Below are 18,459 nucleotides of genomic sequence, written 5' to 3' on the forward strand. Positions count from 1 at the left end.
GTATATTGAGTTTTCCACAGAGTTTGTAACACCCAGAAGGAAACGTCGAGGCTTAGGCCAAGCTATACATAGACCAGTTCCATTCTAAGTCAGGGTTTCATTAATGTATCAAACATAAAAAAGATACACTGTAATGAGTAAAATAAGCTCTTTCGTTTTCATTGAGATAACTTATATATTGAAAGATAGATGTGGTATTATGTCACCCGAAAGTTCGAAAATCTTTTTATGTGGTATATGGGGGATAAGAAATACTACTTATTATCAGGAAATGTTTTCGGTAAAAAGTGAGCTATAGGCACTGCGGTCAACATATTCAGTACCTAGGGACTGACAAACTTTAAAGGCACTAATAATGAAAGAGTCATTGTACTTTAAGTAGTTTTTAACAAAACCGTTATATGGAGAGTGTTATTATTTGATTTCATAAATTTTCACACAATTGTAAGAAACACCAGTCCTTACATTTTTTGTCAAGGAACATGTGCACCCAGTTTCATCAAGATATGTTAATTTTTAATTGCACCGACATACGGACGGACGGACGGACAGATAGTCATCTTGATTTCAACTCTTCTCGTCATCCGTGATTATTTATGTATACATAATCCTATTTCAATCTCGTTCCGCTTTTGGTGGTATAAACAACCGTCAGGTGAACAAAAGCAATATACTCTGTAGCAACATGATGCAAGAGTAAAAAAACATTAATTTCGGGCGTACCGTAGCTATAATACTCTTCACAAAAACAAAATATTCCTTAATAGAACTTGATTTTGATCGAATACTTTGTATGACATACATACATATTAGGGTGATTCAAAAAAAAATTTTTTTTTCGTTTCGTACTCGGAAAAATAGGTTCCTAGACACCTCTAAGAAAGCCTCTCCAAACATGAGTTTTTAATTGTAAGGGGAAGGTCCTCCTACATACAGTTTTCTATTTTTTCTTATTATCAGATAGAAAAATTTATATCTCGCTGCCAACTACTTGAAAATATCTTGTTCATTAGATTTTGTAGGAATCGCCACGATTTTTTCGTAAACCCAACCGTTTGAAAGATATTAACAGTTGAAGTTTGATTATTTTTGGGAAAATTTTTTATTTCTTATGAATTTTATAACTCAATAAAAAAAATCATTTTGAATAGTGAAACTTATAGGTTTTTGGAGAGGCTTTTTTAGAAGTGTCTAGGAACCTATTTTTCAGAGTACCAAACGAAAAAAAATTTTTTATTTTGATCCACCTTAATATGCATTGATGTTTGACGATGAATATCTCGTAAACGCTTAACTTAATCGAAAAATCATATGAGATCATTTTTATAGAGCAGTAAATTTCCTACAAAATTATGAGTTTCATCATTCATAATAATTTTTTTTCATTAAGTTATAAAATTCATAAGAAATAAAAAATTTGCCCAAAAATAATCAAATTTTAACTGTTAATATATTTTAAACGTTTGGGTTTACGAAAAAACCATAGTAGACCTTTTTTGTAGAGCATTCAATTTCCCACAAAATCTAAGAGTCAAGATATTTTTTCAAGTGGTTGGAAGCGAGATATAAATTTTTCTATCTGATAATAAGAAAAAATAGAAAACTGTATGTAGGAGGACCTTCCCGTTACAATTAAGAACTCATGATTGGAGAGGCTTTCTTAGAGGTGTCTAGGAACCTATTTTTCCGAGTACCAAACGAAAAAAAAATAAAATTTTTTGAATCACTTTAATACATATACAAAAGTGAAGAGCAAGTTCGCGTAAATATCTTACAGACAGACAAAAGGACGTAGCTAAATTTGCTCAACTAATCATGCCTATCATTTAATATATTTTGTATAAACTTCGTGACAAGCCAGGGTATATTAAGCTTGCCACAAAGTTTGGATATAGAAATTATGGTAAATTTTGCGCTCTTAATATTAACGTAAACAGGTGATGCATTGTAATTTTGATTTCCTATATAAATTACATAGGAATATTTTCCTATTTTGTTTGGATGTTTATTGAATTTGAAAAAATTAATGAGTAGTAAAAATGGAAATTTATTCTTTTAGGGAATTTAATAATCTACAAAAGTGGTCAACAGTTCATTTAATATTGTTTTACGGAAATTAATTAATTATTAAATAGCTCGGAAATTATTTATCGGGCTTACTTTAAATTTTTAAAATATAATTCTTTACGCTAATCTGACACAAATCGATTTTGTTAAAATTTTGACTACCCTAACCCCCCACGTAAAATAGCTCCATAAAAATCATTGCAACGCCTTTTTAATATCCTATTTAATTGTCTGTTACGCAAATTTTATAATAAGAGTAACGATTATGTTATTAACTTCCTAGAAACATTTTTCACAGATTCTTGGCTACACTAGTTCAATCTCGACCATTTCCGGGGTTATCAGTCCGACTAACCTAAGTTTGTATTCATCGCCGATCACTGGTGCATCAAATGCATCTCATCGGTCTACACCACGGCCACGATGGAACCCGCCGTTCCTTATGGAAGATGAGTTTAGCATGATGCCACAATCAGTGTCTAGCACAAACTCTGAAAACACTCCAGTGATATTAATGGAAGATGGTAAGCAACAAACAATTCATGTATACATTGTGACAATTACCCGGAAATTGTAAATAAAGGGAAATATATTTAATTAACCAATATTTATTTGGTCACCTTCAAAGTGATCCTCACTTATGCCAACAATTTTTTAAGTCCTCGAAACACTTTTCATAAGCACTTTTTGGGATGGCCTTCAGCTCCTTTAGCGAATTTTGTTTTATTTCTTCCATCGACTGAAAACGGGTTTCATTCCGATGATTGTTGACTTGTTTGTATGTGTGTCATCGGTAGTTATAATGCTCTCCATAAATGTGGGATCTCAATTCGCATAATCAACTATGTTCAAAGAGACTCCTTTCGAAAAAGAATCAGCCAAAATCATTCGAACGGACTCACGAGAGATGTCGAGCTTGTCTATAACATTTGCCTGACAATTTTCAAAGACCATATCCTTCACTCTTTGAATATTTTCACCAGTTGAAGAGGGCGAAGGTCATTCAGCACATGACTTTAACGATCTCTTGACCATCTTTGAAGGCTTTGTCTCACTTGTAGGCTTGTGCTTTTGATAAAACTGGATCTACGTAAGCCGTTTCCAAGATTCACACCGATTTCTCACACGAAATTTACTTATAAATACAAAATTTTAGACAAATTTCTTTTCGATTATTGTATCCATTGTAAAAATCACAACGCACTACTGAGGTGTACCGACTTAAACAGCTACTGTAAATAAACTGGTTAACAGATCGCGCTCATATTTGGCATAGTAATTAAGGACGGTTGAACTGTCTTAGCAAAATACGCTTTTTAAAGTATCATTTACCCGAGGAATTGAATTACAATTTCGCGATGCTTTTTTATCACAATATACATTCTACATCATATTTCATATATAACAATTATTGAGTTACTTGTAGTGTTTTATTATTTTCATTGCTTTATTTATACCTTCACACTAAAGGATATTATTTAGTAGTGCTCAAGTAAAATTATTTCATTATACTAAAAAAATCTCAATTCCAGCTAGCCGATATAATGAAGAATATTCTCAGAATCGTGACTACATAACATGATTAAAAATACCAGTTGTAGATGACTACCATTAAGATAACTAAAAATGTTTAGATAATATAAGTTAGAGTTTATATGTAAGTTTCCCATTTTAAGAGCTAGTGAATATTGTTTCAATTATATAAGGCAATTATAAAAGTAGTTATTGAAGCACATATGTATACATATAATACGTGGTATTTATACTAATAAATATACATATACATTTATAGGCACACTTAAAGACCCCGCCACGCCTTCCTGTGGCTAGGATGTAATTAAATTATATTATATTATATCATTTATAATTTCTCGTTTTTGGTATACAATCACAAACTTCAACGATTACGATCACGAATAGATTGTAATGTGATATGTGAAGCGTAATGTAAATCAGCATCCTGCCTTACCTATAACCTACTGACTGTACACCGTAGTTATAGAGTATAACGATACAGGAGGAAAGCAGAAAAATGCACGTCGTGTGCCCGATCTCTAATCCCATATGTAGATTGTATTGTTCAACATTCGACGAATGTAATTGCAAAATCGACGGTGATTTTGTAAAAAAGGTCTCCGTTAAGACCTACGATAGGACGAAACGGACGAAATAGCGTTTCATTTTTATATATAACAAGACTAGATCTATACCTTTATCAATATGCGTTCATTTTTATACAGTAATACAAAATACGAAACTCAATATCTTACGGGAAAAAATGTTAAAAAGATCTTTTCGTACGCATGATTTAGTTATTCAAGAAATGTATTTGCTTTCCAATTGGCTCAATTGGTCATGGTAGCCTAATTCATATACATATGTGTAGAGGCTTGAGTACATATACATATAGCATACAGTGCTAGTGAACATTTAAAAATAATATACATACATATGTATAGTATGTATGAGGGACAAAATATTTTCGGTGTAACTTACACATTCTGCTATGTACTTATATTTTATAAGTTCATATAAAATATTTTCAAACACCTTTATACATACTTGTTCATAATTATTTATTCATTTGTGTGGAAAGTTTGAAAGAAGTTTTTTACCATCTTATTACAATATTTTATTCGAATTAGTGTTGAGAAATGCATACATATATATATGTATATATGTAGTACGGTTACACATATGAGCTATAATAAGTGGTCACAATTACATACATATATGAAACTACATGTGTATGGGCAAGTAAGATTCATAGTTCATATACTATAAATACTTAAACACATTTGCAAATAAATAGGGCTGAGAGTCCTTATAGCCGGACATATTCTTTAATTGGACAAATTTCATGAACACAACGTTTTCATTAATTTGTTCATATAAAACCAATTCCTTTTACATGAGAACGTTCCAAGAACCGGTTACGGACACTATTTTTGCAATGCTTCGGTCAAATTTTCTTTGGTAAATGGACAAGCTTTCTTAAAATTTGTCAAGAAGATTGTGTACAATTTATACTTCCCGCTGATTTACGAAAACTATTTGGATAATTGTCAATTATTCGTCCTTGGCTCCCCCATTGGCTCGCATTTATTAGTTCGATAGAATTATAGTTTTAAATTTCTGCTTCATAGTATAAGAAGATTAAACACTCATTTTTACCACGTCCCTATATATGAACAGCACCTTTAGCAGGACAAAAAAACAGTGCGACGGTGGGTGCCCGTCTGTGTTTTCTGTGTAAACTTTGTTTTAATAGCTACTAGCAAGTCAATTTAAGGATAACTTCTACTCTCCAAAAACCGCTTACAAGTATTAGTTTCTCACGAGAAACTCAATAAAGAAAAGCACTACTATATTATGAAATCTTGGACATATAATTAAAGCAATGAATGAAGCATGAGTTGATGTCACGGTTGATGACTGGGTATGGTACTTAAGAGCACGGCGGTTGCAGAAAAAAGAAACTACGTTTTGAAATAAATAACATGCATACATGCGTGAGAATGCATAATTTGGACTACAAGTTATTAGAGTTCAAACCTCAATTGAGATAAATACCGATACGATATGTACATACATAGATACAATGAAATAACTTGTCTATAATTATAATTTTTTCGCATTTTATTTACTGTTAAATAGTTTTAGGTAGTTGTTATCACTATTTTTTATATGTATGTATGGGTTTGCAAATCGTATACTATATAATACTATATATTTGGTCGAATATGCATATCGTTTATGCTTGCATTGCCAAAAAAAATCCTTTAATACGTTTCGTATTTGTGCATAAATATTCTTTAGTGTAGATATTATATTTAAAATACCTGGTTCACATTTTACTTTTGACAAAATATATTTAGTTAGGTAGATTGTTTTGATTAGATTCGATCTAACTAGAAAATTTCGTGTTGCATTGATACATTCTCCACTTTAAAGAAATGGTGGTTAAAGGTAAAGATGGCGTCGGACTTAGTTCGCAGCGTGTCTTACTGATTTCAAAATTTTAGTACAGAAAATTTCATATAAATAAAATTTCAAAACGAAATTTAGAAAAACAAATACACACTATGAAATTTTCGTGTTCTAGACTAACATTTTTCCATATTTAATTGTGAATTTGCATAATAGTCTTAATATTTAAAACATTTGTTGCAATCCATATTCAGTTGGCCATATGTAACACAGCTTGAATGAAAAAAATAATAATTTTGAATTAATCCAAACATATTTCTCATAAATTCAACAAAAATATCCTATGGCAGGGCCAAATTCTTTTGTATTTCAAAGTTAATTTAAAGTAAATTTTTTAACAATAATTAGAACTAGCTGACAGTACCTTTAACATTATAATCCCAGTGTGACTCTGCATTTATTTGCTTCCCCAATAATTAATAACTTTAATAAATTTCTTTGATATGAAGCATAGGACGATAGTACAAATTACTCGTTTTTGTACTGTTCAACCTGTTTCATAGAATCCTTTTTATTTCACAATATGCATGCTGAAGGAAATCTTTGTCGAAATTCTAGAGGTATTTTCAAAAAAATCTGTGTATTTTAAAACAAAAACTTATTTAAAATAGTATGTCCTTTGGGTCGCCACTAATATTATACTTAGGCAGCTTTAAAATTTTGTACTGAATAGGAAATTAATAAACTAAAGTTTCAATTGCATTAGTACCAATAACATTCATACAAAAACGTGTAAGTATGTATGTATATGTATATGTAAAACGGTTATCTATGACTCATATTCAAGATGAGGATAGGCTTAAAACTATATGTTATCTTATAATTACGAGTATATAGATAGGAAACTAGAAATTGAGGTTACAAAATATACAATTAATTCATTAATATTTGTAAGCATACAAGCAAGGGCTTACACTGATATAAACCAAAAGATTAAATTGAGACAATAGTAGATATAATTAGAACACACTAAAAGGCACATAAATCAGTCTACAGCTATTGCGTACATGATTTATAATAATAAATGATATAAAAAAAAATGTGTAAAAAAATATATACAATAGGATATACATATGTTTGTATATAAAGATAGAGAAATCTCCGGTTAACTGAACTTGAAAATTTGTACATTAACTGTTTAATTATCTGGAGATTTTACTTATTTATACTCATTTAGATTTAAAGAAGCCTGACTAAGCGAAAAGTTCAAGAACAATTAAAGAAAACGCTAAAATGTAATTTAAATATGTATTTTACTTGAAGTTAGTTCAAATAAACTGGTACTATATGATAATATGATATGAATCTCAACCAGCTCAATTTTAACAGATTTTGTAGTGGTTAATTTTTGTGTTTTTAGTATATTAAGGCTACGGAGGTAAATTACATACATATGTGAATTTTAACATCATAAAAAAAGTAAGAAAACGGGTTTTCGAGATGAATCGCCTACTTTGAAATCTACCCTACAAGATGGAGTAACAGATTCCGCAAACACATTGAAAAATTTTCAGCTACCCACACGGTTACATGTTGTGCAATTTTCAATTGAATGGGAGAAAGTAAGAGAAAGAAAAACTATGGACATTCTAAATATATTAAAATATTAAAATGCTAAAAGAGGAAGACGAATACACAATTTTTCAAAAAGAAGAAAAAAGCAAAAAAGCGCAATTTCATAAGAAATTTTGGATTTTGAAGAGGTCTTTCTTTGACAATTTTATATTTTATAATTAACTAGTCTAAACCCACGGCTCCGCCCGCTCGTTGTTGTGAAGGATATCATTTATCGTAATAACAATATAATGCAATAGTTAAATTGACAATCTACATTTTTATTTACTTCGTAAATCACTTAAGGAATAGTACATACATACTACATAAATACGTATGATGTAACATCTTCACAGTCTCTGTATCTGCACCGTATATCCCCAATGAACATTTTTGTTGATTCTCAAATTGAGATGCGTTTGAGAATCAACCTTAATTTTAAATCTCAAACTCTTGTCCTCTAAGTCATTTCAATTTGAAAACAAAGCCATTCTCAAACAAAAAGGCACATTTTTGATATGAAATTTTCCTTTTTTCTCAATTTGAGAATGTCAAAATCTCCAACATTTTCTCAAATATGAAACGAGAGGAATGGAACGAATTCCAATTACATTAATTGAAGTTGCCACTGATTTAAAAATAAGAACTGGTTGAAATTAGGTTTTAAAATTAATTTTTATTTATATAAGAATTTATAGAGGTATATTGTACGCGGTACATATACATATATACACAAATTTTATTAAACAATAAATAACATGGTAACGTAACAAAAATTCATTTTTTTAATTTAAATTAACGAAAATAATGTACATTCTTAAAATAAGGAAACAAACGAAAAAGTTAATTTCAGTGCAAAACTTAAGAATAATCCAATTACAACTTACAAAATTAAATTTAAAATTGTCGCGCAATAATATAAGGACTAATTAATCTACGATTGCCGATGACATATTCTTTTTGTTTTCGTATTCAATTCTTTTTTTATTCTGTTGCTGGCGTGTTGGAAAAAATTCAATGTAGTCCGCTCGAATTCCATATCCGTGGCAGCGGTAGGGAATTTTTGATGGTATGCCTCTATAATAAAAAAAATTACAAATAAAAATAAAGCAATAAAATAAATATTACGCCTTAATGCTGTCATCACACTAAGTGCTCTTGCCGGTTTTTTCGTCTTCGTTCCTTTCCAGGAGTATATCTGAGCAACATCCGTAAAAACTTATAAAATATATAGACAAATTATTGATATAATAATATAAATGAGAATTTACCAACACGTTAAATTTTGTTTCGGAAGATTGAATTTTGTCTTCAAAAGTAGCGAAATCTTGCGCTTCTGCAAAAGGTTTTTGTGGCAAAACTTTATTTATTTTTTTGTAGCATTATGTGAGGTCGATTTAACTTCTTCCAATACTCTCTTCAGAAGCTTTTGAGTTGTATGATGTTCTGAAATTATCGAAATTATCATATGCATATGTACAATAACTATATAAGTATATGTATGTACCTTTTAACAAATCTTCTATGTACCTTCTTATCCAGACTATCCAGTTTGCTACTTAAGTCGGCAAAATCTACGATTTAATTAAAATGTTAGAACCACTTCAAAAAAACAATATTGTATTAACTACTTACTTGATTTAGTGGTTTGCTCACATCCAATCGATATAAACGAGCTATTGAAATCCATCTAATTGTGAATAAGAGGAATAAATACTTTTTTGTGATATTTCTTCCGCTAAATGCTGATAGACGCAACTTGAAAAATGTAAAGCAGAGCAATATCTTATATTAAAGTTTGATGATTTTATTGGTGTAATAAAGAAGTCATTCAAATTGATAACTTCCACGGATGAAATTTTTGATACACCATTTTCCTGTGAAAAATTTATGACTTTAAAAATCTTATTTTTTATGTTGTAAAAATTATCTGGCATTTTTAAGGATAAATAAAATGAATTTGTATTTATTGATTTCATTGGCTGATTTTGCTTTACATTTGCAACCTCAAAATTATCATTACTGAACAAACTTTCCTCAACTAAACGATTATAAATTTGGGCAGCAATATGAGTTTTACTATTACATTTACGTTTAAGCTTGGACAAAAATTTCTCGAACTTAAATGCGCTAATAGATTATAATCATCCATAATTTAATGCATCAGAATGTAAATAAGTAAGACAGTGGAAGTTAAAAGTTAAGAATAAATCGTCATAAAGTCTAGAAATGTTTTTGACGAATTCACTTAAAAGAATTTTCGCACACTCATTATTTTCGATGCAAGAGGTTTCATTTCATAAAATTCGCATACCCAAACTAAGTAGCAAAAAGTGATTGTAGCTTTCAGCCTCTAAAATATCAGCTAGTAAAACAATTCCGGTATATAATAGAAACTGCCTTAGTTCTGTAGCCTTAAACCTCTCAATTTCTTGTAGGGTACGTGGATGTCGAGCAAATTCTTTGGGAACCTGATTACTTAAAAAGAGTATTTTAGAATTTAATGAATTAATTTGGGCTGGTTTTAAAGAATCTATTTTTGTGCCTAATCCAGCCAAGAAGTAAGGTTTTCATGACACCTAAACACGCCACATGCATATAGTCATATGGAAATGACTTCACAATGTCGATTGGTAACTTTTCAATAGCTATTTGGTCCAATATTTTATGATGATTTACATTACTTCGTGAGCGAAAATCTGCATCTGTTCTATTAGGATAGATTTCACTACGGAAAATTATCCGATGTCCAACAGATTCGCCTTTTTGAGTGCATTTTATGCAACAAAAAAGCCAGTGTGTCCTTTAACACCCAATACATAGGATCTTGCTGGGCCATCACACATAAAATACCGGCAATAAATTGAAAAATGTTTACCATTGAAGTTTAAACCATGTTCTAATAAGTACAACAACTCATCCACAAATCGTTGCAAGAAGATGTTCGGGCAGAGTGCCTTACTATTTCCGCAATATGCTCCCACAACCATGACAACTGGTTCCCCATTTACATTTATTAAAATAGGCCAAGCTTGCAAATTAGAACTTTTTGCGAGTGGAAGGCCATCAATATTAATGTTGAGGTGAATTTCGGTGGAATCAAATGATTTCCTCAATAAAAAATCTGTCAGGGAGTCTTCTATGCCGTAGTGAATATACTCTCCTGTTCCCATTTTCTCTATGGGTGAAATCTTAGGAGTACACATTAAAGTTCGTGCATCCTTTGTAATATCTCTAATATATTTTTGTAGAATTTCTAACATACTACTAGTTGCAACGGTGGAAATATTAAATTTGACCGCCCACTCCGCTAGCTCTTTCCCAACTGAAGTGTTTGTCACGTTTAGGTTGGATTCCTCATTTACGGAATCTTCACTTTCTATATTTTATTTTTCCCTACTCCATCACTATCTGTGAGCAAGTCAAATATCTGCCTCACTTCACTTTTTATTTTCTTTGTAGCATGCATTTTCTGTTCGAAATATCACAATTATAACGAATATTTATAATATTATACTTTCTCTCACTTCCTTTCACTTTTATTCTTCAAAATTGCTGCACATCACGATTACGTTTTTTTAATTATGAATACTTTTTGACAGATGATTGATTGATTATTGAACGGAATGAAACGGCATGCCATATATTTGAGAAAATGATTTTTATCAAATTGTAAAACGATGAAAACAAATTTGAGAAAAAGCCTTTGAGAAACGTTTGAGAAAATGTTGTCTTTCAAATTGAATAAATGGTGAATTTCAAATTGAAAATTAATATTTTCTCCAACGTTTGAGAATTTCAATTCCAGTGTTTGTGGGATCGTTACACAACTTATGGTATGCATGTGTATATGCTTCTTGTTATAGTGAATAAGAGTGCAGAAGTAGAGCAGATGAGGGCGCGCCTCACGCCCTATATATAATCATATGTTAATGTATTGTTCACAGTCTTGATCGTTCCTTTTAAATCGAAACTTTCTATAACGAAGTTTTCTTTATTACGAAGCAATTATAAGACACTTTTGGTTCTACTTTGAAGGTAAAATAATCTTCATATAACAAATTTCCTTATAGCGAATATTTCCATACTTATAACGAAGCATTTTTTGCGACCGTAACTTCAAGATTAAAGAATTTTAAATCTCCATATAACGAATTTATTCAAATATTCTTTTGTGGAAAAAAGCATTGATCATAAAAGAAGTTGAAAAGGGAAAAGCTTTAAAAAAAGACATTGCTAAGAAATTTGGAATTCCTTCCTGTAGCTTATCTTCTTCTTCTTAATTGGCGTTGACACCGCTTACGCGATTATAGCCGAGTTAACAACAGCGCGCCAGTCGTTTCTTCTTTTCGCTACGTGGCGCCAATTGGATATTCCAAGCGAAGCCAGGTCCTTCTCCACTTGGTCCTTCCAACGGAGTGGAGGTCTTTCCCTTCCTCTGCTTCCCCCGGCGGGTACTGCGTCGAATACTTTCAGAGCTGGAGAGTTTTCGTCCATCCAGAAAACATGACCTAGCCAGCGTAGCCGCTGTCTTTTAATTCGCTGAACTATGTCAATGTCGTCGTATATCTCGTACATCTCATCGTTCCATCGAATGCGATATTCGCCGTGGCCAATGCGCAAAGGACCATAAATCTTTCGCAGAATTTTTCTCTCGAAAACTCGTAACGTCGACTCATCGGTTGCTGTCATCGCCCAAGCCTCTGCACCATATAGCAGGACGGGAATTATGATGGACTTATAGAGTTTAGTTTTTGTTCGTCGAGAGAGGACTTTACTTTTCAATTGCCTACTCAGTCCGAAGTAGCACCTGTTGGCAAGAGCAATCCTGCGTTGGATTTCCAGGCTGACATTGTTCGTGGTGTTAATACTGGTTCCTAAGTGGGCCACGAAATTATCTACAACTTCAAAGTTATGACTGTCAACAGTGACGTGAGAGCCAAGTCGCGAGTGCGACGACTGTTTGTTTGATGACAGGAGATATTTCGTCTTGCCCTCGTTCGCTGCCAGACCCATTTTCTGTGCTTCCTTGTCCAGCCTGGAGAAAGCAGAACTAACGGCGCGGGTGTTGAGGCCGATGATATCAATATCGTCGGCATGCGCCAGCAGCTGTACACTATTATAGAAGATGGTACCTTCTCTGTTTAGTTCTGCAGCTCAAGAACTATTTTCTCCAGAAGCAGGTTGAAGAAGTCACACGATAGGGAGTCGCCTTGTCTGAAACCTCGTTTGGTATCGAACGGCTCGGAGAGGTCCTTCCCGATCCTGACGGAGCTTTTCGTGTTGCTCAGCGTCAACTTACACAGCCGTATTAGTTTTGCGGGGATACCAAATTCAGACATCGCGGCATAAAGGCAGCTCCTTTTCGTGCTGTCGAAAGCAGCTTTGAAATCGACAAAGAGGTGGTGTGTGTCGATTCTCCTTTCACGGGTCTTTTCCAAGATTTGGCGCATGGTGAATATCTGGTCGGTTGTTGATTTTCCAGGTCTGAAGCCACACTGATAAGGTCCAATCAGTTTGTTGACGGTGGGCTTTAATCTTTCACTCAATACGCTCGATAGAACCCTATCTGCGATGTTGAGGAGGCTTATCCCACGGTAGTTGGCACAGATTGTGGGGTTTCCTTTTTTATGGATTGGGCATAGCACACTTAAATTCCAATCGTTGGGCATGCATTCGTCCGACCATATTTTACAAAGAAGCTGATGCATGCTCCTTATCAGTTCTTCGCCGCCGTGTTTGAATAGATCGGCCGGCAGTCCGTCGGCCCCTGCCGCGTTGTTGTTCTTGAGGCGGGCAATTGCTGTTCGAACTTCTTTATGGGCGGGTAATGGAACGTCTGCTCCATCGTCATCGATTGAGGAATCGGGTTCTCCTTCTCCTGGCGTTGTGCGTCCACTGCCATACAGCAGGCTGGAGAAATGTTCCCTCCATAATTTAAGTATGTTCTGGGCATCGGTGACTAGATCACCTTTGGGGGTTTTACAAGAGTATGCTCCGGTCTTGAAACCTTCTGTAAGCCGCCGCATTTTTTCGTAGAATTTTCGAGCATTACCCCTGTCGGCCAGCTTATCAAGCTCTTCCTACTCACGCATTTCGGCCCCTTTCTTTTTCTGTCTGCAAATGCGTCTCGCTTCCCTCTTCAACTCTCGGCATCTATCCCATCCCGCACGTGTTGTGGTCGATCGTAACGTTACGAGGTAGGCAGTCTGTTTTCTCTCCGCTGCGACATGACACTCCTCGTCGTACCAGTTGTTCTTTTGCACTTTCTGAAAACCAATGGTTTCGGTTGCAGCTGTACGTGAGGAGTTTGAAATGCCGTCCCACAGTTCCCATATACCGAGTTGTTGACGAGTGCTCTCAGAGAGCAGGAGTGCAAGCCGAGTAACTAATCGTTCGGCTGTCTGTTGTGATTGCAGCTTCTCAATGCCGAACCTTCCTTGTGTTTGTTGGCGTGCGTTTTTTGCTGCACAGAGGCGGGTGTGAATCTTGGTTGCAAAAAGATAGTGGTCCGAGTAGATGTTAGGACCTCAGAGCGTACGCACGTCTAGAACACTGGAGACGTGTCTTCCGTCTATCACAACATGATCGATCGGATTGGTAGTTTTTCGATCCGGAGACAGCCAGGTTGCTTGATGTATCTTCTTGTGCTGGAATCTAGTACCACAGATAACCATATTTCGGGCCCCGGCGAAGTCGATCAGCCTCAACCCATTTAGGGATGTTTCGTCGTAGAGGCCGAATTTACCGACCGTAGTGCCAAATATACCTTCTTTGCCCACCCTGGCGTTAAAGTCGCCAAGCACGATTTTGACATCGTGGCGGGGGCAGCTCTCATAAGTGCGCTCCAAGCGCTCATAGAAGGCATCTTTGGTCACATCGTCCTTCTCTTCCGTCGGGGCGTGAGCACAAATCAGCGATATGTTGAAGAACATCGCTTTGAGGCGGATTGTGGCTAGATGTTCATTCACCGGAGTGAATGATAGTACTCGGCGACGGAGTCTCTCTCCCACGAATCCAGCACCAAACTTTCGCTCCTTTATATGGCCACTGTAGTAAATGCCACAAGGACCTACTCGTCTCTGTCCTTGTCCCCAAAGCCTGGGAGTTGTGAGCTGCTTGAGCCATGTGTAAAAGAATCATTTCTGGCCACTCCCAAGTGAATGGCGATCAGAGAACTGTCCTCACTTGCGTGAACTTCTACACATGGCTCCATCCTCCACAATCTACGATTTTAAAAATTTTGAATAAGCTTTTAACCAGTGTCACAGATAATGCATCCAGTATTGAACGCAAGAAGCTTCGAACTTGTATCTTTGAGGTTATTGACAAAGCAATGCTGAAACGGGTATACGCGCACGTAGTAGGAATATTCCTCTATCTGCACTAATACTGAGAGAAAAAGCATAATAATTCGCTGAAGCATTGGGTCACGGAGAATTTGAAGCACGTGTAGGTTGGCTTGAAAAATTTATAAATCGTCCCGGGATTGTTCAAAAAACATAGTGTGGTGAAAGTGCTACCGCCAACATCCAAACTCGAGATGAATGGGTAACGAAAGTCTTGCCAAAATTGTTAGAAACATTTATCGAAAACGACAATATGAATTTAATAAGAAAGCATGGATGACAAGCAAGATTTTCTTAAAATGGCTTTTGAAATTGGACGGAAAGTTTGCTTCTCAACAAAAAAATGTTTTGCTTTTTGTTGACAACTGCGCTACGTACCCTAGGGATGTAAAGGACCTATTGCAAAATATTGAAATTGCTTATTTCCCACGCAACAAGACTTCGTTACTTCAGCCAATGGATCAGAGTACAATTCGTAACATTAAAACGCATTTTGACAAATATTTTGTAAAAGTTGGCACCAAAGCGAACAACAGAATGCCTTAGCACGAAGAAAACTATCTACCACTATCCCACTTCGTCTTTTTAGAGTCTTCATTTAAAATAGTTATTAATATTAATGCAACATTTAAAGCCTACTACAATGTTGAATGTGATGTCATTACCACAGACAACCCTTCCGACGAAGATATCATCGAAAGTATTCAAGAAAGTTTTGGAGCACAAGCTATCTCAGGTAAAGAAACAATTATAAAGAAAAGCAGTGGCTAATAATTTTCTGATGTAAATTATTGATTCTCTTATAACATATTTAGATAAATGCACATATGGACAACTTTATTCATCCGTTGAAGGTTTTCATACCTATTTGGAAATGTTAACCAGCGGCAAATACTGTGTTTATTTCTCTAAATGTATTAAAAAATTAAAATAACTGACTACTACAAATAAAAAATGTTAAAAACAACAACATTTATTTCTTTTCTATATAGCGAATTTTCTTTATAGCGAAGTAAATATCCAGCCCCTTGGAATTCGTTATAGAGAGTTTCGACTGTATTGCATTGTTCTGTCCAATGCTTCAGGTATATTCGTTAGGTATTATGCACTCATCTCAAATTATGATTCAACCTTTTCTTATTCAGGTACAACTATCATTATAATTCAAATACACAAATACATGTGTATGTATGTTGTTTTGTATTTTAGAAGTTAAAAGATGTTCAAATGATTCTTACATGAATATTGAATACATGGTTATGTTTGAAAATATAATTTTTTTTTTATATGAATTGTTGTGTCTTTTAACATAAAACGATAGAAAGTAGCCAATGCCCGTTCCGAGGTTCCAAAGTACCTCATCACCAATTTTCAGCCAAATCGGTTCAGCCGTTTTTGAGTTATAAATATACAATAAAACGAAATCGAGGGTGATTTTTCAAAAAAGGCCGCACTTGGACTAAAGGAATACCCCTGCAAATTTTCACGTCTTTCCGTGCTGTGGTTTGGGTTCTATGCGCGGACATACCAAAATAGCGTTTAATTTTAATACTCTTGCAACCAGTTGCTACGGAGCATTATAGTTTTGTTCACCTAACCGTTGTACGTATCACCTAAAACTATTTGAGACAGATGTAGAGTTATATAGAAGCATAATAAGCATATCATGCCACTGTACCATAATAAGCATATCATACCATTGTAAACTGCAAAACTCGCTGACTAAACAATCTTTGCTAAGTAAACAAATTCCTTTATAAGTACACGCTGAAATATGAAACGCGCGCATGATCGCTGTCAAATCAAAGCTTGCCATTCTCCCTCTTAAACTTTTCTGTACAATTTAGTCTTAAGCTGATGAATGAAATAAACGGACGGGTGTTCAGTAAATTCTCGCGTTTTATTAAAAAACATTTACAGCGTTGACCTTAGGCTACCTAGCCCGGTCATTTATTGAACTCATGTGTTGACAATACGCAAGTGGCTTAGTTGGTAGGATCAATAATTATTGATGCGATAAGCTGGACTATTCTGTTCTCTAATTTATTATCCGTAAAAGAACTCTCGCGAAACCTAAACGATAATCGGTTCAGGTCTAAAAAACAAAGTTCGACAGTGAACTGTGACTGTGAAAGTGATTGTGCTAAAACTTAAACAGAAGTTTAAGAATACGCTTTAGAATTTGTCAGGGTGATAAATCCATGAAGGTTGCTTTAACACAGGCGAAAAAGCTAAGTGTGCAAACAAAAATAATTAAGCGAAGCAAATCTAAATCAAATCAAACTAAGCTAACACAGAATTATAAATTAAGTGAAAAAACATTTAAATAAATAATTAATAAGTAAATAAAACCAACAAAGACACAATTAAAGCAATAGCATAAAAGAAGACACCATTTCATCCTCAACACAAGAAGTGATCCCAAACAAAGACAGAATTAAGACGCCAGCCTAATAGAAGACACCATTTAATCTTCAACTCGAGAAGTGCACCCAAACGAAGACACAACACCGAAATAAGCGAATACCCAAACTAATCAACCGTAAACCATAAATACACACAATGGTAGTTGCAGCACCAGTGCCGATCTCTCTCTCTCTCTCTGACTCGAATACGATTCAAGTCGAAAGGCAAATATCCGCCGTAGAGAGTTATCAAGGTGACCTGAGCACGTTATACACGTTTATAAGCCGTATCGATTTCATCTTGGCCTTGTATCAAACAACGGACGAATTACAAAAACTCATCACCTTTGGACATATAGAACGGAACATCAGTGACGACGTCATCCGGACCCTTGGAGTAACCAACCTCACTAGCTGGAACGAACTGAGAACACAGCTCATCCTTAACTACAAGCCATAGGTACAAAACCATCAACTACTGGAGGAATTCAGGAATACACAATACAATGGTAACATTCGCAAATTTTTAGAAAAAGCCGAAAAAGAAGGTAAATACTCACCAGTAAATTAGAATTAAAAAACGATACGTCATTTCATCATCATAACTATTTTGTACACTAGACTAATCCAAACAAGCATTGAAACTTTAAATTCAATTAGCCACTCACATTTATCTTAGAATTGTTAATTGTAATTTCCCAAACTTAAAATCACTCATAAATATCTTACAAGAAAAATGCCTCTACGAAACACCAACCCTAAATAAAGTTAATTTAAAACCAGTCTTAAATCAAAACAACTCTTAAAAGAATTTACATAACAGACAAATAAACAATCAAAGTAAACCAATTATTCCTTTCCTACCATCATATAACACAACTTATCAACCATATAACCAACCATTTATTTATTCTACCAATATCCGGAAATACCCCTATGCCTTTTCCCCAATTTGACCAGAATCGCTTGGGACCCAATTACGTAGGAGTACTGACTAATTTCCAACCAAGGGAAAATATGACAACTAATAACACGGTTAAGAGATAGCGACCATTAGATAGCGGACAGTCAAGAATGAGTATAGAAGAACTGAG

The 18,459-nt window shown here is 34.3% G+C and overlaps 1 protein-coding gene across 16 annotated transcripts in view; it reads left to right on the plus strand.

The window, feature by feature from the left end:
- The window catches only part of LOC120779527 (uncharacterized protein YMR317W), a 43,708-nt gene extending 27,799 nt beyond the window's left edge, over positions 1 to 15,909 (plus strand). For 13 of the 16 annotated variants that reach the window (XM_040111865.1, XM_040111867.1, XM_040111864.1 and 10 more), the window contains 3 exons: positions 2,351 to 2,591; positions 15,631 to 15,696; positions 15,776 to 15,909. In XM_040111865.1, the coding sequence (XP_039967799.1) occupies positions 2,351 to 2,591; positions 15,631 to 15,696; positions 15,776 to 15,894 (426 nt within the window). In that variant the 3' untranslated portion in view covers positions 15,895 to 15,909. Of the gene's footprint in view, positions 1 to 2,350; positions 2,592 to 3,599; positions 7,384 to 15,630; positions 15,697 to 15,775 lie in introns of those variants that run through there. The other 3 variants (XM_040111866.1, XM_040111868.1, XM_040111869.1) reach the window with 3 other exon arrangements.
- The last annotated feature ends 2,550 nt before the right edge of the window (positions 15,910 to 18,459 follow it).

This window comes from Bactrocera tryoni, unplaced genomic scaffold (genome assembly GCF_016617805.1).
Source record: "Bactrocera tryoni isolate S06 unplaced genomic scaffold, CSIRO_BtryS06_freeze2 scaffold_11, whole genome shotgun sequence".
Taxonomy (NCBI): Eukaryota; Metazoa; Arthropoda; class Insecta; order Diptera; family Tephritidae; genus Bactrocera; species Bactrocera tryoni.